The sequence below is a fragment of the Zophobas morio genome, unplaced genomic scaffold, assembly GCF_036711695.1.
Source record: "Zophobas morio isolate AGI-343-1 ecotype UQ-CSIRO unplaced genomic scaffold, CSIRO_AGI_Zmor_V1 ptg000021l, whole genome shotgun sequence".
Taxonomy (NCBI): domain Eukaryota; kingdom Metazoa; phylum Arthropoda; class Insecta; order Coleoptera; family Tenebrionidae; genus Zophobas; species Zophobas morio.
The window spans coordinates 17070389-17098178 of NW_026972126.1; the positions used below are offsets into that span (position 1 = coordinate 17070389).

General features: G+C 37.2%; 7 protein-coding genes across 7 annotated transcripts; 1 reads left to right on the plus strand and 6 right to left on the minus strand.

The window, feature by feature from the left end:
- Positions 1 to 4403: 4403 nt before the first annotated feature.
- Positions 4404 to 4949, minus strand: LOC135131701 (insulin-like growth factor-binding protein complex acid labile subunit). Its single transcript, XM_064059548.1, has one exon. The coding sequence runs from the start codon at positions 4947 to 4949 to the stop codon at positions 4404 to 4406; it is 546 nt and encodes a 181-aa protein (XP_063915618.1).
- A 115-nt stretch (positions 4950 to 5064) lies between these two features.
- Positions 5065 to 14553, plus strand: LOC135131703 (uncharacterized). The gene is made up of 5 exons (XM_064059549.1): positions 5065 to 6914; positions 9946 to 10127; positions 10266 to 10377; positions 14175 to 14261; positions 14311 to 14553. The coding sequence occupies exons 1-5, from the start codon at positions 5271 to 5273 to the stop codon at positions 14551 to 14553; spliced, it is 2268 nt and encodes a 755-aa protein (XP_063915619.1). The 5' UTR covers positions 5065 to 5270.
- Positions 14554 to 17017: 2464 nt separating this feature from the next.
- LOC135131704 (leucine-rich repeat-containing protein let-4-like) lies at positions 17018 to 17944 on the minus strand. The gene has a single exon (XM_064059550.1). The coding sequence runs from the start codon at positions 17942 to 17944 to the stop codon at positions 17018 to 17020; it is 927 nt and encodes a 308-aa protein (XP_063915620.1).
- A 2000-nt stretch (positions 17945 to 19944) lies between these two features.
- On the minus strand, positions 19945 to 20763 carry LOC135131705 (leucine-rich repeat-containing protein 15-like). Its single transcript, XM_064059551.1, has one exon. The coding sequence runs from the start codon at positions 20761 to 20763 to the stop codon at positions 19945 to 19947; it is 819 nt and encodes a 272-aa protein (XP_063915621.1).
- A 639-nt stretch (positions 20764 to 21402) lies between these two features.
- On the minus strand, positions 21403 to 22414 carry LOC135132754 (leucine-rich repeat-containing protein 15-like). The gene has a single exon (XM_064060948.1). The coding sequence runs from the start codon at positions 22348 to 22350 to the stop codon at positions 21442 to 21444; it is 909 nt and encodes a 302-aa protein (XP_063917018.1). The 5' UTR covers positions 22351 to 22414; the 3' UTR covers positions 21403 to 21441.
- Positions 22415 to 22425: 11 nt separating this feature from the next.
- On the minus strand, positions 22426 to 26620 carry LOC135131706 (leucine-rich repeat-containing protein 15-like). The gene is made up of 4 exons (XM_064059553.1): positions 26576 to 26620; positions 25501 to 26215; positions 23698 to 24446; positions 22426 to 22533 (listed from the first exon to the last, which is right to left on the minus strand). Exons 1-4 carry the CDS (start codon positions 26618 to 26620, stop codon positions 22426 to 22428), a joined length of 1617 nt encoding a protein of 538 aa, XP_063915623.1.
- Positions 26621 to 26711: 91 nt separating this feature from the next.
- On the minus strand, positions 26712 to 27641 carry LOC135131707 (asporin-like). Its single transcript, XM_064059554.1, has one exon. It carries the CDS (start codon positions 27639 to 27641, stop codon positions 26712 to 26714), a length of 930 nt encoding a protein of 309 aa, XP_063915624.1.
- Between the last annotated feature and the right edge of the window lie 149 nt (positions 27642 to 27790).

Below are 27790 nucleotides of genomic sequence, written 5' to 3' on the forward strand. Positions count from 1 at the left end.
CAATTATTTGAAAAAAGCACCCCCTTCACGAATAGAATAAGTTGTTAACATTTTATTACCCGAGAACAAGGCTCGAAAGAATTCTGAATCGATCACAAGAATATACATCTATATGCATATTCAAAAAAATTGCATAAATATGTTCTGCGTATTAGCAACCCCCATAGGGGGGTCCACGGGGAACGTAACCACCCACTTCGATGAGAAGTCGTAAAGAAACACATTACGCAACCATTTTGCATCCTACGGCAACGATACGGACCGTAGGTGCCTCAATTTCACGTTTAAACGACGGTCACAGTGTCGCCCAATCTGGCCCAATCAAATCCAATCCCAAATTGGGGGCGCCCAATCAAATCCAATCTGCGAATAATTCGCACGCCAATCGCACAAAGAAGGTAAAAAATGACCACCACAATGGTCACGTGGTACGCAAGCAAACATATTATCACCATTATAGCGAACAATAAAACTTTTTTAAAAAACAACCCTTTTACGCGGGTTTAAGTGTTAATATTATCCGACAGGAGTATATTTTTGGGAAAAAATTCTGTGTTCGACACGATAGGATTTATGACGATAAGCATACTCAAAAAAAATGCATACATATTTTCCTGCGTATTAGCAACCCCCATAAGGAGGTCGACGGAGAACGTAACCACCCACTTCGATGAGAAGTCGTAAAGAAACACATTACGCAACCATTTTGCATCCTACGGCAACGATACGGACCGTGGGTGCCTCAATATTACGTTTAAACGACGGTCACAGTGTCGCCCAATCTGGCCCAATCAAATCCAATCCCAAATTGGGGGCGCCCAATCAAATCCAATCTGCGAATAATTCGCACGCCAATCGCACAAAGAAGGTAAAAAATGACCACCACAATGGTCACGTGGTACGCAAGCAAACATATTATCACTATTATAGCGAACAATAAAACTTTTTTAAAAAATAACCCTTTTACGCGGGTTTAAGTGTTAATACTGTCCGACCAGAGTATATTTTTGGGAAAAAATTCTGTGTTCGACACGATAACGTTTACAGCGATAAGCATACCAAAAAAAAATGCATAAATATTGTCTGCGTATTAGCAACCCCCATAAGGGGGTCGACGGAGAACGTCACCACCCACTTCGATGAGAAGTCGTAAAGAAACACATTTCGCAACCATTTTGGGCACCTACGGCAACGATACGGACCGTAGGTGCCTCAATTTCACGTTTAAACGACGGTCACAGTGTCGCCCAATCTCGCCCAATCTGCGAATAATTCGCACGCCAATCGCACAAAGCAGGTAAAAAATGACCTCCACAATGGTCACGTGGTACGCGAGCAAACATATTATCACTATTATAGCGAACAATAAACCTTTTTTAAAAAACAACCCTTTTACGCGGGTTTAAGTGTTAATATTATCCGAGAGAAGTATATTTTTGGGAAAAAATTCTGTGTTCGACACGATAACGTTTACAGCGATAAGCATACCAAAAAAAAATTGCATAATATTTTCTACAAATTACCAACCCCAATAAGGGGGTCAACGGAGAACGTAACCACCCACTTCGATGAGAAGACGTAAAGAAACACATTACGCAACCATTTTGCATCCTACGGCAACGATAGGGACCGCACGTGCCTCAATATTACGTTTAAACGACGTTCACAGTGTCGCCCAATCTCGCCCAATCTGCGAATAATTCGCACGCCAATCGCACAAAGCAGGTAAAAAATGACCTCCACAATGGTCACGTGGTACGCGAGCAAACATATTATCACTATTATAGCGAACAATAAAACTTTTTTAAAAAACAACCCTTTTACGCGGGTTTAAGTGTTAATATTATCCGAGAGAAGTATATTTTTGGGAAAAAATTCTGTGTACGACACAATGAAATGTATAACTCTAATCATGATTAAAAAAGTTATATAAATATTTTGTATAAATTAGCAACCCCTGTAAGGGGGTTGACGCTGAACGTAACGACCCACTTTGATAAGAAAACGTAAAGGGACACATAACAATTATTTTTTATTCTACGGGAATGGTCCTGACCAGACTTGGCTCAATATTGCGTTTAAACGACATTCATAGTGTCGCCCAATCAAATACAATCTGCGAATAATCCGCACACCCATCTCACACAGAAGGTACAGAATAACCACCAGGGTGGTAATCTGGTACGCAAGCAAGCATATTATCACCATTTTAACGAATAATAAAACTTTTTTAGAAAACAACCCTGTTACGGGGTTTTAAGGGTTAATACTGCACCACCGGAGTATACTATTGGAAAAAAATTCTGTGTTCGACACAATAAAATGTATAACTATAAACATGAGAAGTTAGATATTTTGTATAAATTAGCAACCCCTGTATGAGGGTTGACGCAGAACGTACTGACTCACTTAATAATAATAATAATAATAATCGTAATTTATTATCCAACAGACAAAGATCTATGTGGATACTTGTACATAACTCCGGATAAGTATACACAAATACATATAACAAAAAAAGAAAGAAATCAATACAAAACAATTATATAACTAAACACTAATCACTAAAAAATTATATAACTCAACATGCAGGAATGTCAACTACAGTGGCGTAAGAACTGCATTTTTACACAGATAAGTGAAATGTTTGATATTCTGTAGAAAGATGTCAGCAAGAGGAGCAATATTATTGTAACTTCTTTGATTGGGCGCCCCCAATTTGGGATTGGATTTGATTGGGCCAGATTGGGCGACACTGTGACCGTCGTTTAAACGTAATATTGAGGCACCCACGGTCCGTATCGTTGCCGTAGGATGCAAAATGGTTGCGTAATGTGTTTCTTTACGACTTCTCATCGAAGTGGGTGGTTACGTTCCCCGTCGACCCCCTTATGGGGGTTGATAATACGCAGACAATATTTATGCATTTTTTTTGGTATGCTTATCGCTGTAAACGTTATCGTGTCGAACACAGAATTTTTTCCCAAAAATATACTCTGGTCGGACAGTATTAACACTTAAACCCGCGTAAAAGGGTTGTTTTTTAAAAAAGTTTTATTGTTCGCTATAATGGTGATAATATGTTTGCTTGCGTACCACGTGACCATTGTGGTGGTCATTTTTTACCTTCTTTGTGCGATTGGCGTGCGAATTATTCGCAGATTGGATTTGATTGGGCGCCCCCAATTTGGGATTGGATTTGATTGGGCCAGATTGGGCGACACTGTGACCGTCGTTTAAACGTAATATTGAGGCACCTACGGTCATTATCGTTGCCGTACGATGCGAAATGGTTGCGTAATGTGTTTCTTTACGACTTCTCATCGAAGTGGGTGGTTACGTTCTCCGTCGACTCCCTTATGGGGGTTGCTAATACGCAGGAAAATATTTATGCCATTTTTTTGATTATGCTTATCGTCATAAATCTTACCGTGTCGAACACAGAATTTTTTCCCAAAAATATACTCCGGTCGGACAGTATTAACACTTCAACCCGCGTAAAAGGGTTGTTTTTTAAAAAAGTTTTATTGTTGGCTATAATGGTGATAATATGTTTGCTTGCGTACCACGTGACCATTGTGGTGGTCATTTTTTACCTTCTTTGTGCGATTGGCGTGCGAATTATTCGCAGATTGGATTTGATTGGGCGCCCCCAATTTGGGATTGGATTTGATTGGGCCAGATTGGGCGACACTGTGACCGTCGTTTAAACGTGAAATTGAGGCACCTACGGTCCGTATCGTTGCCGTAGGATGCAAAATGGTTCCGTAATGTGTTTCTTTACGACTTCTCATCGAAGTGGGTGGTTACGTTCTCCGTTGACCCCCTTATTGGGGTTGGTAATTTGTAGAAAATATTATGCAATTTTTTTTTGGTATGCTTATCGCTGTAAACGTTATCGTGTCGAACACAGAATTTTTTCCCAAAAATATACTTCTCTCGGATAATATTAACACTTAAACCCGCGTAAAAGAGTTGTTTTTTAAAAAAGTTTTATTGTTCGCTATAATAGTGATAATATGTTTGCTTGCGTACCACGTGACCATTGTGGTGGCCTTTTTTTACCTTCTTTGTGCCATTGGCGTGCGGACTACTCGCAGATTGGATTTGATTGGGCGTACCCAATCTAATTTATATTGGGCGATCCCAAAATAATTTTGATTGGATTTGATTGGGCATTTTTAACAGGGAGAAGGAAGTATAGGTTTAAGTAGAGGCCACCCAGCGAGTGTCGAGAAAATCCAGACAAGTTGTACTATTTTGTACATAATCGTTGTGTGAATTTGAGTTACTAAAAAATAATTTGTTGAGTTTAACCCACGCCGATTTTAATCACCCCTTCATCGTAACAATATTAAAGGAAAGACAAGAAAATAAAAGAAGCGAGTTATTCTTTGTAGTATTTAACATTTCTGGTTGTCATATTCTATTATCGCGCCATTTGTTTCAGCAAACTTCTTCAATTTTTGTAAAGTACCACACTGGAGAGGATTGTCGCCAATATTGAGACCTTTCAAATCTTTCTGTTGGAAAAAAGAATCCGGTAGATGTTCTAATGTGTTGTTAGTCAGCTTCAACTCAGCCAAGCTTCCTGTAAACATTTCTCCTGGAACTTCATTCAGTTTATTGTGACTTAAATCCATATACCAAATGCTGATTCCATCGAAGGTTCTAGGATGTATTTTTTCAATGTTATTGTGCCCCAACTCTATGATCAGGGGTTCTTCTTTCTTCATACAACTGAACCACTTTTCACCCAGTTCACACAACTCATTGTACCGCAGATCAAGAATCCAGATTTTTGGAGTATTCACGAAAGAATTAGCATGGAATTTAACAATTTTATTTCGAGACAACAGAATCTGTTCCAAGTTTGGCATGTCGGTGATAGCATTTTTTTCAACGTGTGTAATTTCGTTGTAACCCAAATCGAGTATTCGAATTATCATATTTTTAAAAGTACCAGTAGCGATGACAGTTAGTTTATTGTTACTAAGATCAATTATTTCGGATATGTTTTGATCATCGTGTTACCGCTGCCGCCACGTGGCCGCCACTGGACCGGCCCCCGTGATGCTGGCGCCGCTGGCGTGGACCGGCGCAGAGAGAAGAGAAACAGCTGAGCGGAACGACGTAGAAAATATATGGCGTACCAGTGGTGCCTTGTATAACTTTTGAAATTCGGACACTTTTCTTTGAAATATATTATAGGGCAGCGGTGGGATAGCCCTTGTGCTTTTCTGTGAGAGTTCGGGAGTGATGTGAATGCGATGGATCGTGATAGTTACTCCAGTAGCTCGAGCTCCAGATCGAGTTCAGCGGATGGGAACTACAAGCGCAGACAGAAGCGTACTCGATCACCTTCCAAAGCGTCCCGAAACTTAAGCGCACCTGGTACGAGCCGGGGCAGCGACCATAAGTCATGTACGCCATCAAATACACCTCCGTTATCAAAATCCAACGATACTGTGAGCAGGTTAGAAGCGTTGGTGGAAAAGTTGATTAAGCACCAAACAAAGGCGAAAGACAAACACCATCGTGGAATTAGGGTTGCTATAAAACCGGAAAGTATACCCGAGTTCACGCCTGGAAATCCAAATTTGAGTTCAGCGAAATGGATCGCAAAAATCGAACAGTTGGCAAAAATTAATAACTGGGATGAGCCAACCATGATATTTTTAATGCAGAGTCGTCTAAGTGGATTAGCTCGACGCTGGTATGATAATTTATCAACATATCGACTGAGTTGGAAAGAGTGGAAGAAATTGCTCGTAAAATCCTTCCCTGAACACAGAGATTTCGCCACTACGTTACGTGCCCTCGTAAATCGGATGAAGTTGCCTACAGAATCATGGGAAAGATATTACTTTGACAAGGTAGAACTTACAAATGCTTGCGATATTAATGGACATAGAGCCGTGTCGTGTATTATTGATGGTATTGAAGATCCAAGCGTCCAAGCAGGGGCCAGAGCAGGTAGATATACGAGCCCAGACCGGCTCTACGCTGAATATATCTCTGTTCTAAAACCTGAAAAGTCCGTCTCGAGCACGACTGTAGCGAAAACTGCGTTTACAACTGCACATCGCCGTCCTTTGAGCGAAAGGGAGCGATCGAATGAGCCGCCTCCAAAAAAAGCGAAACCACCGGCTAGAAGACCCCCAAAATGCTATAACTGTAGGGATGAGGGTCACTTTGCCGATAAGTGTCCGAAACCCAAAGTGGAATGTGCCAGTTGTAAGCGGTTGGGCCACCTTACAAAAGATTGCCGCAGGCAGTCCATCAAGAATCAAGTTGTCCTTGAGAAAGACTTGGCACCCGTCAACAGTAGTTATTTTTTTGACTGCTGGGTTAATGAAACGCCCTCCCAGGCATATGTTGATTCGGGGTGCGGCGCTGTTCTAATCCGGGAAGATACCGCCAACATGCTGAACATGGAACGCAGTCCCTGCACGAAATATGTAATAGGTTACGGCGGAGTAGCCACGAAAACTCTCGGAAAACTGATCATCCGACTCAAGATAGATGGTGCAGAGGCTGAAGTTGAGAGCCTGATAGTACCCAATACTGCTCAAGAAATTCCTGTGCTGGTGGGCCAAACTTTCTTAAATCAAGATGAGATCATGATGATTGTTTCTGGACAGACCGTACGAGTTACCCGAAGAGGAAGTGACTTGTGCGAAACTCTCGATGTTCCTCCCAGGAAAATTCCTTTATGGGCAAAGGAATCAATCGTGTTAGAACCGAGAACGGCTCTCGTCGCCGTGACTTCTCGAGGTGCCTGTGCCGACGACGTATACGTAAAAGGTGGCTTACGACCGCTGCCTGATGGAGAACACGTCGTACACGAATGTATTACAAAGGGGGAGGATGGCTACGTCGCCATCACGAATCTTTCGTACCGGCATATCGAGGTAAGTCCCAAAACAATCTTAGTTAGGTCTGTAGTTTGTTTTGAGGAAAAGTCGTCTCCGGTGTCAAAAGTAACAACTGCATTGCCGTTAGCGACACAATCCGTTGATGTAGTCGATGTTTTCGATTTCCATAATCTGATATACAATCAACATCTCACGCCAACGCAGGTCCGTGATTTAGTTAGTTTAATAAACGAATTTAGCGATTGTTTTGCGTCAACCACTAAACATCTAGGCAAAACCGACGTGTTGAAGATGTCGATACATCTTCAGGATGACAATCCTGTGGTCTATCGGCCATATCGTCTCTCTCACAATGAACGCCAAGTTGTGAGAGACATCGTAAAAGATCTACTCGAAAATGAGATCATCCAAGAATCGGATTCGCCTTACTCGAGCCCTATAGTCCTCGTGAAGAAGAAAAACGGTGAGCAGCGTATGTGCGTCGACTACAGAGCCTTAAACGCCAAAACAGTAAAGGACAGGTTCCCTCTTCCACACGTTGACGAATTCGTAGAAAAATTGAAAGGATGTAGGTACTTTACAAGTCTGGACCTGGCCAGCGGATACCACCAATTGCAAATAGAAGCTTCTTCTGTTCCTAAAACGGCTTTTGTCACTCCAGACGGTCACTACGAATTCCTCAGGGTTCCATTTGGATTGTGTAACGCACCAGCTGTGTTCCAAAGAACTATAAACAAGGTTTTGGGGAATTTGCGTTACGGGAAGGCGCTAGCTTATATGGACGACATATTGCTGCCGACAGAAGACATCGAAAGTGGCATGGCTAATCTAAGACTAGTCTTACAGTCACTTCGCACTGCTGGACTTACTTTACGCCCGGCCAAGTGCCAGTTTTTTATGGAAAAAGTTGAATACTTAGGACATGAGATTAGTGGCCAAGGCATACGACCAGGGAAAGCAAAGACAGTCGCAGTCGAGAATTTCCCAACGCCGACTGATGTACGCGGTGTCAGACAGTTTCTTGGCTTGGCTAGTTATTTCAGAAAGTATGTTAGAGATTTCGCTAAAATCGCTAAACCGCTAACAATCCTAACAAAAAAAGACACTGTTTTCACATGGGGTGACGAACAACGGATAGCTTTTGACGCCCTCAAAAAGTCATTAACATCACGACCTCTATTGGCGATTTACGACCCGCAATTGACGACGGAGGTTCACACTGACGCATCCAAATGGGGAATAGGTGGCATTCTATTACAAAGGCAAAGGGACGGTACTGTTCGACCAGTACTATATTATTCCAGACAGACTACGAAGGAAGAACAACGATACCACTCATACGAGTTAGAGACAATGGCAGTGGTGTATACATTGAAAGCATTTAGAATATATTTGATTGGTCTGAAATTTAAGGTTGTGACGGATTGTAGCGCGATTCGCGCCACTCTATCGAAGCGTGATTTAGTCCCTAGAATTGGAAGATGGTGGCTAAGCATCCAAGATTATACGTTTGACGTCGAATATCGTCCGGGACACAAAATGTCACACGCTGATGCTTTGAGCAGAAACCCTGTCGGTTTAGAAGTAACGATTGCAGGTGCCGTAAACATCAACGAAGATGATTGGGTTCTAACCGCTCAGATGTTGGACGATAGGTGCAAGTACCTTATCGAGACTCTGCAACGGAAGCCAGAGGATAAGGAAGAACGAGATATACATGCAAACTATCGTCTTATCAACAATAGACTGTATAAGATTACAAACAACGGGAATAAGTGGGTTGTGCCTAAGACGGCAAGACGAAACGTCGTCTCGCATTTCCATGACGAGAATGGCCACTTGGCAGATATGAAGACGATATCGGCCATATCGGCATCATACTGGTTTCCTGGAATGCGTAGATACGTCAAGAAGTATATATCGAGTTGCCTACCGTGCTTGTACAACAAAGACATGGGTGGGAAAAAGCCAGGCTACATGCACCCTATCGAGAAAATTGCGGTGCCCTTTGACACACTTCACGTTGATCATCTGGGCCCTTTTGTCAAGTCGAAACGAAAGAATGCATATTTAATAGTGCTTGTAGATGCTTTTACAAAGTTCGTGTTCATGAAGGCAGTCCCATCAACTAAGGCACGACTCGTGGTTAACTTCTTGAATAGCATGATAGACAATTTTGGTGTTCCTAGAAGAATCATCTCAGATAGAGGTAGCTGTTTTACTAGTAAGCAGTTCACGGAATACTGCAAGACTCTAAACATAAAGCATGTTTTGAACGCAACGGCAACCCCGAGAGCAAATGGTCAGGTTGAACGTTACAACCGCACGATATTAGCCTCACTGGCGTCATCTATGGAAGATGAACAAAGATGGGACGAAGCCGTCTCGGCAGTGCGATGGGGACTGAATTCTACGGCGAATTCGTCTACGGGAAAATCGCCATACGAGTTGCTGTTCGGATGCGCGCCAAGAAGCACTGGTACTGCATTTCTGGCCAACGAAGTGGCAATTGAACCAGAGAATGCAGGAGACGTCCAAGCAATGAGAGCGAACGCAAAAGCTCGTATAGACGCCCATCAAAGCAAACGCAAAGCTTCCTTCGATGCACATCGACGTGCGGGGCGAACGTATAAGAAAGGTGAACAGGTTCTAGTGCGAACGATTGCTGCTAGTAACCAGGGCCAAAGCAAGAAGCTTCTGCCAAAGTATAGTGGGCCCTTTGTCATTACAGAAGTCCTGACACATGATCGCTATGTAGTCGAGGACATGACAGGTTCTTCTCGATCGCAGAGAAGCTACAGAGGAGTCGTTTCCCTCGATAAGCTAAAGCCCTACAACGTGAGAGTTAGTTCAGAATCCGACGGAGAATCTGAGACTAGCCATGAGGGTTGTTCGTCATAAGGTCAGCTAGTGGAATTCTAAGATCACTACGTTGCTGTCTTAGTATCCCCTAGCAACAGGTTATGTTATTATAAGCTTAGAATAAGTTATATAGGGTTACTAACTCGGGAATAGTTGAGGCGAGATTTAGCCTAATTTGTTTGTTAACTGGTCCCTCTTCTTTTAGGGCAACTCGCTCCACGGGGACGCGGAGGCTGGTAGCGTAGCCGACTGTTACCGCTGCCGCCACGTGGCCGCCACTGGACCGGCCCCCGTGATGCTGGCGCCGCTGGCGTGGACCGGCGCAGAGAGAAGAGAAACAGCTGAGCGGAACGACGTAGAAAATATATGGCGTACCAGTGGTGCCTTGTATAACTTTTGAAATTCGGACACTTTTCTTTGAAATATATTATAATCGAAAGTACCGACTTCTATTTTTTCTAGATTGTGAGCATATAGCCTAAAATAAGGGGTTTCGGGGGTGATTTCTGGCATACCTCTATGTAGGACAGGTACGTCACTGAGAACTGTGATGGAAAAAGCATTTGGTTGGCTGGTTATTACTTCTTTGTCTTGGGTGATCGTTTCAAATTCGGGGATTAGTACTTCCATCTCATACGTAATTATGCAGTTTGCATCAATTGTTTGAAAACATACTAATAAAGCAGTGGTAATTATTTGATACAAGCTTTGTTTCCAAAACAGTGACTTTAAGGAACCCATTACTGATATCTCCAATGTTTCTTGGCAACTTTTGTCCATAGGTCAAATGTAACTTCGTATTTAATCAAACTATTATTAGAACTGTGACCGTTTTATCGAACGGAGTATAACGAAAATATTTATAAACTCGCAATTATAATGTCAAAAATAAATTCATTGAAATACAAAAGAATGATAAAAAGACCAATTATGGCACTTGTTAAAATTGGGAGGAAAATAAGTATTAAAATGCAATTTGTGCTTTCAGCATGGTACTGTTACGTTGAACGGTGATTAATATCGGTGTATTACAGAGCAAAATAATTTCCGTGGACTGAATTGACTGAAAAATAATCGTTCCCGACGGTGGCCTCTGTTTAAATCTATACGTTCCTCTGGATGGATCCCGAACGCCGCTTCGAGGTTTTTCTCGACCCCGCAATCGAGACATTTTAATTCGCCCCAGACTTGTTCTTGTGCGAATGTCGCCCTGTTGCGTCGCCGGCGATGAGTCACCCATCATCGCCGCACACACTAGAAAATCTATAGGCGTCGTATGGGTTTATTATAAAAATGGTAACAAGATAAATCATTTCATTCATAAAAAAATGTGACGGGAAATAAGCATTAAAATGACTATCTTTGCTTATCCCCTCCAAAAAATTGATGACCTCAGCTCAAAATTTTGCCGAATAAATCCTATCTAAAATGTCCAGAATATGATGAGTCTCTACTTGTGATTTATCATTCCATTCATATTTATGGATTTGCTTATACAAGTTTCACAACAAGAAACTTAAAAAATGTTTCTTCGGTAAATTTTGTGATTTTGTAATTAAACTCTGCCCCTCGATCTGACAACAAATGAAAAATTCATCACAATTAAGGTAGGGGTGGGTGGGTGGGGCTTATTTATTTGCTTCTTTTTCTTAACGTATTTAGTTTTTTTCTGCAACACGTACTTAACATATGTTTCACACCGTAATTTCTTGTAGAGAAATAAGGATTTTGCAATTAAGCTCCTCCTCCGGCTCACAACGAATAAGAAATTTATCACATTTGAGATGGGGACGCGTGGGCGTCCTTAATTGTGATTATTTTTTTTATTCGTGGTAAGCTTAGCAAAATCCTAATTTCAATACAAGAAATTACTATGTGACACATTTCAAGTATCGTGTTGTTGAAAGAAATTATATATTAAAAGAAGCCAAGGACTAAGCCCCGCCCACCCGCCCAGATCACAGTTTTCATTTGTTATCACATCAAGGGGCGGAGCTTAATTGCAAAATCCGTATTTATCTACAAAATTTACCATGTTAAATGTGTTTTCAAATTTCTGGCTGTGAAAAAATGACTACGTATATAAAGGGAAAAAAAGGCTAAATATAAACACCGACCACCTGCCCTCATCCTAATTGTGAGGTTTTTTTTTTAAATCGTCGAGAATCGGAGGCGGAGCTTAATTGCAAAATTCTTATTTATTCCAAGAAATTACCATGTGAAATATATTTTAAGTATCGTGTAGGTGGAAGAAAACTGTTTATACATATTTAGAAAGACAAGTAAATGATTAAGCCCCGCCCACCCGCCCATATCTCAATTGTGATGAATTTTTCATTTGATATCATATCGAGGGGCGGAGCTTTATTGCAAAATCCGTATTTGTCTACAAAAATTTACCATTTTAAATGTGTTTTTAAGTTTCTGGCTGTGAAAAAATGACTACGTATATTACTAAAAAAAAAGCTAAATATAAGCACCGCCCACCCGACCTCATCTCAATTATTATGTTTTTTTTTAATCGTCGTGAATCGGAGGCGGAGCTTAATTGCGAAATTATTATCTTCCCCCAGAAATTGCCATGTGAAATATATTTTAAGTATCGTGTAGGTGGAAGAAAACTGTATATACATATTTAGAAAGAGAAATAAATGCTTAAGCCCCGCCCACCCGCCCATATCTCAGTTGTGATGAATTTTTCATTTGATATCACATCGAGGGGCGGAGCTTAATTGCAGAATCCGTATTTGTCTACAAAAATTTACCATTTTAAGTGTGTTTTTAAGTTCTTGGCTGTGAAAAAATGACTACGTATATTACCAAAAAAAAAGCTAAATATAAGCACCGCCCACCCGACCTCATCTCAATTATGATGTTTTTTTTAATCGTCGTGAATCGGAGGCGGAGCTTAATTGCGAAATTCTTATCTTTTCCCAGAAATTGTCATGTGAAATATATTTTAAGTATCGTGTATGTGGAAGAAAACTGTATATACATATTTAGAAAGAGAAATAAATGATTAAGCCCCGCTCACCCGCCCATATCTCAGTTGTGATGAATTTTTCATTTGATTTCACATCGAGGGGCGGAGCTTAATTGCAAAATCCGTATTTGTCTACAAAAATTTACCATTTTAAATGTGTTTTTAAGTTTCTGGCTGTGAAAAAATGACTACGTATATTACTAAAAAAAAGGCTAAATATAAGCACCGCCCACCCGACCTCATCTCAATTATGATGTTTTTTTTAAATCGTCGTGAATCGGAGGCGGAGCTTAATTGCGAAATTCTTATCTTTTGCAAGAAATTGCCATGTGAAATATATTTTAAGTATCGTGTAGGTGGAAGAAAACTGTATATACATATTTAGAAAGAGAAATAAATGTTTAAGCCCCACCCACCCGCCCATGTCTCAGTTGTGATGAATTTTTCATTTGATGTCACATCGAGGGGCGGAGCTTAATTGCAAAATCCGTATTTGTCTACAAAAATTTACCATTTTAAATGTGTTTTTAAGTTTCTGGTTGTGAAAAAATTACTACGTATATTACTAAAAAAAAAGGCTAAAATAAGCACCGCCCACCCGACCTCATTCAATTATGATGTTTTTTTAAGTCGTCGTGAATCGGAGGCGGAGCTTAATTGCGAAATTCTTATCTTTTCCCAGAAATTGCCATGTGAAATATATTTTAAGTAATGTGTAGGAGGAAAAAACTATATATACATATTTAGAAAGAGAAATAAATGATTAAGTACCACCCACCCGCCCATATCTCAGTTGTGATGAATTTTTCATTTGATATCACATCGAGGGGCAGAGCTTAATTGCAAAATCCATATTTATCTACAAAAATTTACCATTTTAAATGTGTTTTTAAGTTTCTGGCTATGAAAAAATGACTACGTATATATTAAGGGAAAAAAGGCTACATATACACCGCCCACCCGCCCTCATCCCAATGTGTAGTTTTCTTTAATCGTCGTGAAACGGAGGCGGAGCTTATTTGCAAAATTCTTATCTTTTCCCAGAAATTGGCATGTGAAATATATTTTAAGGATCGTGTAGGTGGAAGAAAACTGTAGGGGAAAGCTGGGTGGAACGGGGTAGTCGGGTAGAACGGGGTACACGTTTTAAAATCAAGAGGTGTCGACATATCTGCTTGAATTTTCTTAGAACGCATCACCAGACGTTATATTTCCTTCCCCTCCAACGTCTCTTCCATATGCGAAGCATTACTGTGTTAACCGGCCTAGTGACTATTTCTTGCGGGTGTTTTGTAGTTTCAGCGTTTTTTCATAGCCATCGTAAGTATTGTTTTCATTTATTATTAGCCATAAGTATACATTCTTTACATTCTACATTCAATTAGCTTTCTTTTCATCCATGCGGTTTTACCCACATGGTTTTTGTTTATAAAATTTATTGTCTGACATAGATGATCAGCATGTGGGGCAGAATGAGTTGGGGCGGATTGGGGTACCTACCCCATTCTACCCCAGTGCTGAGACCACGTTTATTCGCTGTATTTTATCTTTTATGCTTTACTTTAATATACCATCTTATCATTTTAGATGGTTCGTGATTACGTGCGGAAAACAGAGAGGCAAAATTGGTCAGTTCAATCGATGAATCAAGCGGTTTTGGCAGTAGTCAATGAAGAATTGGGTTACAAAAAAGCTGCGACTCAATTTGGTGTTCCACAAACAACTCTCGAACGCTATGTTAAGAAAAAAAAACAAGCCAAAGACAATTTTAAAATTGACAAAACAGCTGGAAAATTTCGTCCAGTTTTTACACATGAACAAGAGCTATAACTAGTAGATTATATAATTAACATGGAATCTAGATTATTCGGACTTACTATGATTGATATGCGGCGATTCCTTTATCAATTAGCTGTTACAAATAATTGTGCTAATAGATTCAATGCTACCACACAGATGGCAGGCAAGGACTGGATGCGAGCATTTCTAAAACGGCATCCGAATGTATCATTACGAACCCCTGAAGCTACTTCAGGAGCTCGAGCAATGGGCTTCAATCGCGTTGCTGTTACTAAATTTTTTAGTTTATTGTTAGAAACTATAGACAAGCATAAATTGACAGGTGATCGAATTTATAACGTTGACGAAACGGGAGTAACCGTTAATCCAAAAGGTCATACGAAGATTCTGGCACGGACAGGAAAACGCCAAGTTGGGACTCTAACCTCTTCAGAACGTGGAGAAACTGTAACAGCAGAAATTTGTATTTCTGCTGCTGGAGAATACATGCCCCCCATGCTTATATTTCCTAGAAAGCGAAAACAGCAATCTTTCGAACTTGGTTTACCTATTGGGTCTTTAGTAGACACTAGTGACTCAGGGTGGATAACAACAGAACTTTTTATGAAATGGTTTAAAACGTTTATTCCATTTTCGAGAGCAACTAAAGAACGCCCTGTGCTTCTCATTCTAGATGGACCCACACTAAAAATTTAGAACTTGTTTTATCCGCACGTGACAACGGTGTTGTTTTGCTATGCTTTCCACCGCATACTACTCACAGGCTTCAACCACTAGATGTGTCTTTTATGAAACCTCTGAGTGCACATTATGAGACTGAAGTTCGCAATTGGCTTGGCTGCAATCCCGGAAAAGTCGTTACACTCTCTCAGATTTCAACATTATTTGGAAGTGCACTCGTTAACTCAGCAACAATGAAAACCGCTGTCAGTGGATTTCGAAAGACTGGCATTTGGCCTCTTGATCCAGAAGTCTTTACCGAAGCAGATTATTTACCCTCTGCTACCACTGAGATAGCAAATGTTGAATCAGAAAATGGACCAGAAGAACCATCAACACCTTTGGAGGAGTCTTGGGCAAAAACTCCTACAGAAATAGTATCTTTTGTGGTTACAGAGGCTAAATCACCAAGACCACAAAGAACTGCATCTGATATCTTAAATCCTCAGCCGCAATGTTCTTTTTGGGACAACACAACTTCCAAATCTAATGATAGCAGTTCAAGTTTTCCATGCTTGTCTCCTAAAATAGCATTGCCTGTTCCAATTATCAAACAAACTACTAAAAGAGTTTCTCGAAAAAGGGGCAAAACAGTCATCTTAACATCCACTCCATACAAGGAAGAATTAGAGACGACAATTGTTGCAAAAAAGTCGTCATCTTTAACGAAAAAGAAAGGAACAATAAAGAAAACTCTAAAATGGGACCACACACCATCTAAAACTAAAACATCACAAAAGAAGAAATCTAAAATCGTTAAGAAATCTAAAAAAAAACAAAGAATCTTCTGATTCATCCTCAGAAGGAAGTGATGTCGAATGCCTTTACTGCGAAGAGTTTTATTCAAAATCTGTAGAAGGATGGATTTCATGTTCTATGTGTCATAAATGGGCACACAATTCTTATGCTGGTGTGGATAGCGAAAACGACGAAGCTGTTCATATTTGCGACATTTGCAAATAATTTTGTAGTATTCAAATATACTAAAAATAAATATCCAGTTTAGGTTTTGCACACTTATTTAACTATCACTTACTATACCCCATTCCACCCTACCCCTGGGGCAGAATGGGACAAATCCACACTTTATGTATAGTAATTTTTAAAAATTTACCAACGGCAAATTTGGGAACAACTATTTCTAAAATGTTTAGCTAATACTCTAAGCTCTTGTTCAATGTCAATAGATATTGATATATTTCGCTTTTTTTTGTCTAAAAGTTCATGTAAACACTAAGTACCCCGTTCCGCCCTTCCTTCCCCTATATACATATTTAGAAAGAGAAATAAATCATTAAGCCCCGCCCACCCGCCCATATCTCAGTTGTGACGAATTTTTCATTTGATATCACATCAAGGGGCGGACCTTAATTGCAAAATCCGTATTTGTCTACAAAAATTTACCATTTTAAATATGTTTTTAAGTTTCTGGCTATGAAAAAATGACTACGTATATATTAAGGGAAAAAAGGCTACATATACACCGCCCACCCGCCCTCATCCCAATGTGTAGTTTTCTTTAATCGTCGTGAAACGGAGGCGGAGCTTATTTGCAAAATTCTTATTTTTTCCAAGAAATTACCATGTGAAATATATTTTAAGTATCGTGTAGGTGGAAGAAAACTGTATACACATATTTAGAAAAAGAAGTCAAAGATTAAGCTGGGCACCATCTAGGTAAAAAATAGTCAACTATTGCTACATATTAAACAAAAGCAGATAAAAGAAGGCTACAAATCTTTGATAAACTTTATTCATTCTGCATATTAAACACTTAACAATTCTTGTTGTCATATTTTATTGCCAAACTATTTTCTCTGGCAAACTTCTTCAGTTTTTGTAAAGTACCACATTTGAGAGGATTGTCGCTAATATCGAGTACTTTCAAATTTTTCTTCTGGAAAAAAGAACTCGGTAGATCTTCCAGTGTGTTGTTATTTAGTTTCAACTCAACCAAACTTTCTGTAAACATTTCTTCCGGAACTTCATTCAGTTTATTGTGACTTAAATCCAGGTACCAAATCCTTGATTCTTCGAAGACTTTAGGATGTATTTTTTCAATTTTGTTGTACTGCAACTCTACGAACCCTGCTTCTTTTTTCTTAAAAAAACTGAACGATTTTTCACCCAATTCCCCCAACTCGTTGTGTTGCAGATAAACAATCAACATTTGTGGAGTATTCACGAAAGAGTTACCATGGAATTTGACAATTTTATTTCGACACAGGATAATTTGGATCAAGTTTGGCATATCGGTGATGGCATTCTCTTCAACGTGTGTAATTTCATTGTGATTCAAATCGATTGCTCGAACTTCCATATTTCTAAAAGTACCAGAAACGATAGCAGTTAGTTTGTTGTTGTTAAGACTTATTAATTCAGTTATGTTTTGATTATCGAAAGCTCCGGTTTCTATTTCTTCTATATTGTGACCATCTAGTTGTAAGTAAAGGAGTTCGGAAGTAATTAGTAGCATACTTTTGCGTAAAACGGTGACGTCACTGAGAAGAGTGATGGAAAAAGCGTTTACTTGGTTGGTTATAACTTCTTCCTTGTGGATGATTGCTTCATTTTCGGGGGTGATTGCTTTCAACTCATACTTAATTAAGCAATTTACAGCAGTTGCTCGAAACACTAGTAAAGTGGTGATAAGAATTTGGTACAAACTATATTTCCAAAATAGTGAGTTTAAAGTGGCCATTGAAAACATCTAGAAACTTTTTTCTTGAGTATGACTGTGTATAAAATGTCGCTTCGTATGTAATGTGTGACTAAAATTGCAGTTATAATGTCAAAATTGAATGTATTCAAACAACTACAAAAATAGAGATGTTTTTCATTCTTTTACATAATTGGGAGGAAAAGACGTATTAAAATTCAATTTGTACATTCAGTACGATAAATTTAATTTTTCCGTATATGCAGAGTTTTATACACATATGCAATTTACATCTGGCGACTCGGAAAAAAAGATTGAACTTCATACAAAAATACATTGAAATTTCTATAATTAAACTTATTACGTATAACATATTTTTATATTTTCTTTGGACAATCAGGTGTTTTTCCAAATTTTCCTTTCTAAAATTCTGTCTGTAAATGTCGCTGCATTGGATAACATAACTAAAACTTTCTCTGTCAGAACAACAATAAGAAGAACGAAATTCATGAAAGCTTCATTAATAAATCTTAATATAGTCAGATAATTGTTTTTTCTAATTGTTTGTATGTAATTAAGTAATATTTACTAGACCGTTTATCACTTAAACAACCTAGAAATAGATTGACAATATAACCTCCACACGTTTCAGAAGTTTCGTCCACTATAAAATATTTTTTTTTGCAATTTCTTCACTAGTAGAAATAGTCTAAATGTAAATTGCAAATAAATAATTTGCAATAATTAATGTACGTCAATCAATTGAAAAAAGGATAATTCATACATATCCAAAATACGGGTTAACAAGCTTTTAATTTTTCTCTGTAATATTATTTTTAAGCTAACATTTACAAATTTATGATTTGTAAACACAAACGAAATTTGATACTGGATACCCTCAATCAAATAGTACTAACTTCGCATCTTAGTAAGTACTTAACAATAAAGGTTGTCGTATTCCATTTTCACCATATTTTTTTACCAAACTTCTTCAATTCATCTGAAGTACCACACTTGAGAGGATTGTCGTCAATATTGAGTCTTTTCAATTTTTTCTGTTGGAAAAAAGAATCGGGGAGATGTTCTAATGTGTTTTTATTCAGCATCAGTTCAACCAAACTTCCTGTAAAAATTTCTCCTGGAAGTTCATCGTTACTGGAACAAAGTCGATAAAAAATTAAACGAAATTTAACATGAATATTCAAACAAGTCGACTTATAGTTTTTATCAGGTTTACTACACTCCAGGGGCAACTTTAAAATTTTTGGTCAAAATTGTTATTTCATCGACACTTTATTTTCAGTAATTAAAATGAAACAACCAAAAATATTATAAATATTACTGTAGGAGGTTTTCAAACAGACTTTTTTCAAAAGATGTTTAAGATGTTTTGTGTAAAAGTACGGCACGTTATAACTTTTTGCCATCATACCTAAATATATTTGAGACTTTCACTCAAAAAAATTGTGAGGAAAACAAGCATTAAAATGTAATGTAAATGTAATAATTAATAATAATTTTTTAGAACGATCTTTTAATCATCCGACAATGGAAATAAATGAACAAAATGGTGGCTGGGTACTACCTTAGTAAAAAATAATAAAATATTTCCACATATTAAACAAAAAGAAATAAAAGAAGCCAACAAATCTTTCACAAAATTTATTCATTCTGCGTCTTAAACACTTAACAATTGCGGCTGTTATATTCTATCAACAAAAATAAAAAGTTATGAAAGGCCAAAAAGTTACTGACGAACGTGGATGTTGGTTAGTTATAAAATTAAAAAAAATATATGAGAAATGCCGAGTCTGACTTCACGGAAAATGGGTAGTAATGTTAACAAGCTTTTAATTTTTCTCTGTAATATTATTTTTATGGTAACATTTACAATTTTATGATTTATAAACACAAACGATATTTAACATTGGATGCCCTCTTCGTAAAAAATAATCAAATAGTACTACATATTAAAGGAGAGACAAGAAAATAAAAGAAACGAGCAAATGTTCGTTAACTTCATCAACTTCGCATCTTAGTACTTAACAATAACGGTTGTCATATTCCACTATCACCATATCTTTTTCAGCAAACATCTTCAATTTTTGTAAAGTACCACACTTGAGAGGATTGTCGCGAATATTAAGTCTTTTCAAATTATTCTGTTGGAAAAAAGAATCCGGGAGATGTTCTAATGTGTTGTTATTCAGCATCAGCTCAGCCAAAGTTCCTGTAAAAATTTCTCCTGGAAGTTCATTCAGTTTATTATGACTCAGATCCATATACCAAATGCTGAGTCCATCGAAGGTTTTAGGATGTATTTTTTCAATCTCATTGTACCCTAACACTATCTCCAGCCCTTCTTCTTTGTTCATAAAACTGAACCACTGTTCACCCAATTCACGCAACTCATTGAATTGCATGTCAAGAATCCACATTTTTGGAGCATTCACGAAAGAATTAGCATGGAGTTCGACAATTTTATTTTGAGCCAGGAGAATCTCTTCTAAGTTTGGCATATCGGTGATGGCATTTTCCTCAACGTGTGTAATTTTGTTGCAACCCAAATCGAGTATTCGAATTTTCATATTTTTGAAAGTACCAGTAGCGATGACAGTTAGTTTATTGCCATTAAGACTAATAATTTCAGTTATGTTTTGATTATCGAAAGTACGGATTTCTATTTTTTCTAGATTGTGAGCATCTAGCCTAAAATAAGGGGTTTCGGGAGTGATTTCTAGCATACCTCTATGTAGAACAGTTACGTCACTGAGAACTGTGATGGAAAGAGCATTTTCTTGGCTGGTTATTACTTCTTTGTTTTGGGTGATCGTTTCAAGTTCGAGGATTAGTACTTCCATCTCATACTTAATTGTGCAGTTTGCATCAATTGTTTGCAAACATACTATTAAAGCAGTGGTAATTATTTGATATAAGCTGTGTTTCCAAAACAATGACTTTAAGGACGCCATATTTGACATAGGTATAGAACGTTTGTTGGCAACTTTTTTCTTTGAGTGTGACCTGGGTCCAATGTAACTTCGTATTTGATCAAATTATTATTAGAACTGTGCCCGTTTATACAGAATGGAGCATAACTATAATGATTGACGTAAATATTTTTAAACTGGCACTTATAATGTCAAAAATAAATTCATTGAAATACAAAAGAATGACAAAGAAGACCAATTATGGCACTTGTTAAAATATAAAAAATATAAAAGTGATGGTTTTTTAGTTCTTGGGTACAATTTGAAGGACAATACGTATTACAATTCAATTTGTGCATTCAGCACGTTACATCAAATTTTAATTTTCACATTATAATTTACAATAAAATGGGAATTAATTAACTTTAGAAAAACATTTTTTTTTTCTAATCTTTTGCTTTTTTTTATTTTTAGAATTAGTTTTAAACACCTTGGCGTAACTAGCAATTTTAAAAGGTTGAAGTCAATTTTGTACTCCTAAGAAAAAAAAAGGCAATCAAAAGGCGCACGAATTTTTGACACACTTTATTCAATCCACAACTTAAATGCCTAACAATTCCGGTTGTTATATTTCAAAGAGGTCCTATTTTCTTCGGCAAGCTTCTTCAATTTTTGCACAGTACCACATTTGAGCGGATTATTACTAATATCGAGCCGCGTCAAATTTTTCTGCTGGAAAAAAGAATCCGGTAGATCTTCTAATGTGTTGTTGTTCAGCGTCACATCGATCAGACTTCCTGTAAAAATTTCTCCCGGAACTTGACTCAGTTTGTTACCACTTAAATTCAGATACCAAATGGTGATTCCAGCGAACGTTTTAGGATGTATTTTTTCAATATTATTGTCCCCAAACCCCATAATCACCGGTTTTTCTCTGGTCATAAAACTGAACCACCTTTCACCTAATTCACCCAACTCATTCTGAAACATGTCAAGAGACCACATATTTGGAGTATTCACGAAAGAATTATCATGGAATTTAACAATTTTATTTCGAGAGAGATGAACCTCGACCAGGTTTGGCAAATCGGTGATGGCGTTTTCTTCAACGTGTGTGATTTGGTTGTACGCCAAATCCAGTTTTTTGATTTTTAAATTTTTGAAAGTACCAGAAGCGACGACAGTTAGTTTGTTGCTCTCAAGACGAATCTCTTCAGTTATGTTTTGATTATCGAAAGTACCAGGTTCTATTTTTTCTAGATTGCGTCCATCTAACCAAAAGTAGTAGGTTTCGGGGGTAATTTCTAGCATACCTTTACGTAGAACAGGTACATCACTGAGAACTGTGATGGAAAAAGCCTTTTCTCCACTGGTTATTACTTCTTTGTTGAGGATGCTGGTTTCGTAGGTGTATACAGGGGTGGTTACTTTCAGTTCATACTTAATTTCGGAGTTTGCTGCGATTGTTTGAAAACACACTAATAAAATGGCGGTAAAAATTTGGTACCAACTTGCCATTATTTAAAATTTGAGTGATGAAAAGCCAAAGAGATACTGACGATCGCGGATGTTAGTTACATCATGAGAGTCTAATTATAACACCTGTTTGCTGGGAAATCCGTTGTCCCACATATATTCATGGTCAAGCAAATGGTGGCAATGTGGTGGCACTGGTTTTATGTCTGCTGTATAATACACGATCTAACGATAACAAACGAAGTAGAATTATTGTTAGACAGATAGATGTACTTAAAAATAAACTGCGATATTATTGTTTTAAAAAAAATATTCAAAAATGTATAAGAAATTCCAAATTTGACTTCACGAAAAAAGAACCCTAGTAAAACAATTTCGATCTAAACGTTGGCCCTACTTTTTAGTCGAAAATTCATTAGTTTTTCCACTGTTTCACATTTAAGAGGGTTAAAACTTATAGTTAGCATTTTGTAATTGAATTATTCCCCGGATAAAAAATATCCGGAAACTCTTGTATCTGGTTAAAATCCAGGTGTAACCTCACGATCTTGTTTCTGGTAACCAGTTCTCCTGGAACGTCTCGAATTAAATTATGGGTGAAGGAAAGCATTGTAATGTTCAAGTTTTCAAATCATCTCGGGTGAATTTCCTCAACTGCATTGTTTTCGATGTCAAAGATGTTGAATGTTGTCAAAATAACTCGGACTAATTTGCGTAAGCTTATTTTGAGATAATATGAGGCAAATTTTCTAAAACCTACACCCCGAGGATGTCTACGAAATGCCACTTCTTATGTGATCAAATTATTAGAACCGAGGATTTTGATCACAGAACAGACTACAATTAACAAGACCGATGACAACATTTTTAAATTTATAGTTACGGTGTCAAAACTTGGTGTATTAAGAAATGTAGCAAGAGATTCGTTTAAATAATAAAAAAAAATAAAAAAAATATAAATGCTTCATTTTTTGTTCTTGTGTCCAGCTAGAGGAAAACAAGTATTAAAATGTAATTTGTCCATTCAGTACGAAATTTCGTTCATCCAACAACAAAAATAAATTACCAAATATTTTTGGGTCCACACAAGCCACCTGAAAATTTTTCGTCAAATTTGCAACGACGTCGACATAAATTTTTATATTTTTCTGATTTAACTTTTATTTAATATGTTAAAATAAGATATCACGTTTTTCGTTAACCCAGTATTTATTTTTTACACATATTATAATAAACAAACGAACAGTATTACAGTTTTATGTGTTTAATTTTGACGACACCTAGCAACTCTATCGTATTCTAAAAGAAGCAGGAAGGATCTGATTTTCGCTCAGAGTCGATCAATTTTTCCACAGTTTCACATTTAAGAGGATTATCATATATCGTCACCCTTTTCACAGTTGAATTAATCCCTTCACTAAAAATATCCGGAAATTCTTCGATTTGGTTAGAACTCAGCACTAACATGCCAATCTTGTTTTTCGTAAATAATTCCACGGGTACGTCCCGAACTAAATTGTTCAAAAAAGATAGCTCGATTATATTTAAGTTTTCGAAACCTTTGGGATGAATTTTCTCAACTGCGTTGTCGTCAATTACAATCGTTAGATACTCGTCGCTTAAAAAACTAAAACTTCCTTCTTCAATTTTAGTTATCCCATTGGAACTGACGTCGAAATATAGTATGTGGGGAGTATTGTCAAAATAACCAGGACTAATTTGTGTAAGCTTATTCTGAGATAATATCAACTCGCGCAGGCTTAGCATGTTTCTAAATGCTCCGTTCTCAATGAAATTAATTTCGTTTCCACTTAAACTCAGAAATATTATTGGAAGATTGTCGAATATTCTTGACTGGATTTTAGCCAGTTTATTACCCTCAAGTGAAATTAGGCTAATATTTTGGTTATCAAAAACTCCTTCCTCCATGTATTGTAAATTGACGTTATCGATGCAGAGGTAATTGAGGTAAGTTATGTTTAACATGCCCTTGCGGAGTTCGGGCAAATTTTCTAAAACACTCACTGCAGAGATGTTGTTGTCAACGTTTATAACGTTCCCTGATAGTTTTTCTGTTGAATACAAATCCGAAAATGTTAATTCATATGTGATCAAGTTATTAGAATTGTGACCATTAACTAGAGAATAAAGCACAACTAAAACGACCGATGTAAACATTCTGGAAGTAGTAGTTACAATGTTCAAACTGTATGTGCACCAATATGGTAAAAAGAGAAACCATGTCCATTACCAATTTAAAAAAAATAAACATAAATTAAGTAGGTGATTTTTTTTCTTCCTGTATGTACATAATTTGGGGACACAAATATTAAAATGTAATTTATGTATTCGGTATGAAACATTTAATTTTTGGTTCCGACACCGAAAATAAATTCAACATTTACATCTCGCTCTGTTTAGTTTTTACACGATGTACGTTCGAATAGGAACAACCTTAAGATTTGTAGTCAGATTTCTGTCAAACATGAAATATTTTTTTTCAAGTTTTAGAAATGAAATTTAATTTTTGCTCAAATCAAGAATTTTTGTGCAAATATTGCTGAAAATACTCGACCGGATTTTGGTTAGTTTGGCACCGACGAGTAAAATTTGGTTATATTTTGATTCGGTATGCCATTTTCAACATTGTTACGAAATAAACCCATATGCCGCCCCGCTACGACGCCTATGGGCCGTCGAGAGCTTTCTAGTAAGCGCGGAGACGATTGGTTAGTCATCATCGGTGACGGTGACAAGCTGGCGTTCCATAAAGACGAATCTGGAGTGGGTTACCGGAAGTCTCAATTTCAAACATTAATAGTCACTCGGTAATTCAAATATGTGACAAAAAGAAACAAGACTTTACAGATACATTGATTGTGTTATAATGTTCTATAGTTTTTTGCACCCACGATGTTGTGTATAAAATCATTTCACACTCTTTCCCGTCACTAGTCTAGGGTATTTGATATATTAAAATTTCAAAATGGTGGCTGAACACCATCTTGGTAAAAAATAATCAAATATTATCACAATACATATTAAAGAAAAAACAAGAAAATAAAAAAGCAAATAAACATTTAGCAAACTTTTATATTTCGCCATCTTAAATACTTATTAACAATTTTGGTTGTCATATTTTAATGAACAAACTATTTTCTTCAGCAAACTTTTTCAGTGTTTATAAAGTACCACACTTGAGAGAATTGCCGCTAATATCGAGTGCCGTCAAGTTTTTCAGCTGGAAAAAAGCATCCGGTAGATCTTCCAATGTGTTGTTATTCAGCGACAACTCAGTTAAACTTTCTGTAAAAATTTCTTCTGGAACTTCATTCAATTTATTATGGCTTAAATCCAAACTCCGAATGCTTATCCCATCGAAGGTTTTTGGATGTATTTTTTCAATATTGTTCCACCCTAATTGAAGAACCAGCGCTTCTTCTTTTTCCATAAAACTAAACCACTTTTCACCCAATTCTCTCAACTCGTTATATTGTATATCAAAAAAACATATTTTTGGCGTATTAACGAAAGAGTTATCATGGAATTTAACAATTTTATTCCGATGTAGATGAACCACGGTCAAGTTTGGCATGTCGGTGATGGCATTTTCTTCAATGTGTGTAATTTCGTTGTAACTTAAAACAAGTATAGCAATTTTCAAATTTTTAAAGGTACCAGAAGCAACGAAAGTTATTTTGTTTTGATTATCGAAAGCACCAATTTCTATTTTTTCTAGATTGTGATCAGCCAGTCTAAAGGTGTAGGTTTCTTCAGCAAGTTCTAACATACCTTTACGTAGAACAGTTATGTCACTGAGAATGTTGATGTATGCAGAATCTACTTGAGTGGTTATAACTTCTTCGTTTTGGATGAGTGTTCCACATTCGGGGGTGTTTACCTCATACTTAATTAAGCATTTTACATCAATTGTTTGAAAACACCCCAACAAAGTGGTGAAAAGTATATGGAACAAACTGTGTTTCCAAAACCGATATTTTAAAATAGGCATTGATAACCAGTATAACGTTTCCTGGTAACTTTTTTCTTGTGTATGATTGTGAATCAAGTGTCGCTTCGTTCTTGATGAAATTGTCAAAACCATAATTTTAATTCTTGTGCAGAATTGGTAGGAAAATGTGTATTAAAATCCAATTTGTGCATTCAGTACGATACATTTAATTGTGATTTCCGTACTTTATCTAACAATAAAAATAAATGAACATCGAAAACGAGGACATTAACTGTATAAAAAGTGGAAAATCACGTTAGATTCAGTGGTTAAATTTTCAAAATGGTGGGTGGGCGTCATTTTGGTATAAAATAATCAAATATCACTAAAAATGAAAGGAAAGACACGAAGACATCGTTGACAAACTTTATTCATTCGGCACCTTAAACACTTAACAATACTGGTTGTTATACATTGTTAACAAAATATTTCCTTCGGCAAGCATCTTCAATTTTTGCAAAGTACCACAGTTGAGAGGGTTGTAACCAATACTGAGTCTTCTCAAATTTCTCTGCTGGAAAAAAGTATCGGGTAGATCTTCCAATGCATTGTTATTCAGCATCAACTCAACCAAATTCCCGGTAAAAATTTCTCCGGGAACTTCATTCAGTTTATTATGACTTAGAGCCAAAGTCCAGATGCTTATTCCATCGAATGTTTTAGGATGTATTTTTTCAATATTATTGTATCCTAACAGTATCACCAGCGCTTCTTCTTTTTTCATAAAACTGAACCACTTTTCCCCCAATTCGCCCAACTCATTGTATTGCATGTCAAGTTCCCACACATTTGGAGTATTCACGAAAGAGTTAGCATGGAATTTGACAATTCTATTTCGAGACAGGAGAACCTGGACTAAGTTTGGCATGTCGGTGATGGCATTTTCTTCAACGTGTGTAATTTCATTGTAATCCAAGTCGAGTACTCTAATTTTCAAATTTTTAAAAGTAGTAGACGCGATGACAGTTAGTTTGTTGCTATTAAGAGAAATTGTTTCAGTTATGTTTTGATTGTCGAAAGCACCGATTTCTATTTTTTCTAGACTGTGTTCAGTTAGTCGAAAATGAAGTGTTTCGGGAGTAATTTCTAGCATACCTTTACGTAGGATGGGCAAGTCACTGAGAACTGTGATGGAAGAAGCATTTAGTTGGGTGGTTATAACCTCTTTGTTGTGGATGGTTGTTTCAAATTCGGGGGGGTTTACTGTCACCTCATACTTAATTAAGTAGTTTGCATCAATTTTTTGAAAAGATACTAATAAATTGGTGATAAAAATTCGGTACAAAGTGTGTTTCCAAAACAGGGACTTTAAAGTGGCCATGTAGAACGATTTTTTGGTAACTTTTTTCTTAAGTTTGACAATGGGTCAAATGTAACTTCGTATTTGATCCTACCTTTTATACAGAACGGAGCATACGTAATATGGTTGATGTATCACGGGGTTTACTAAAATATAAAAAAATATAAAAC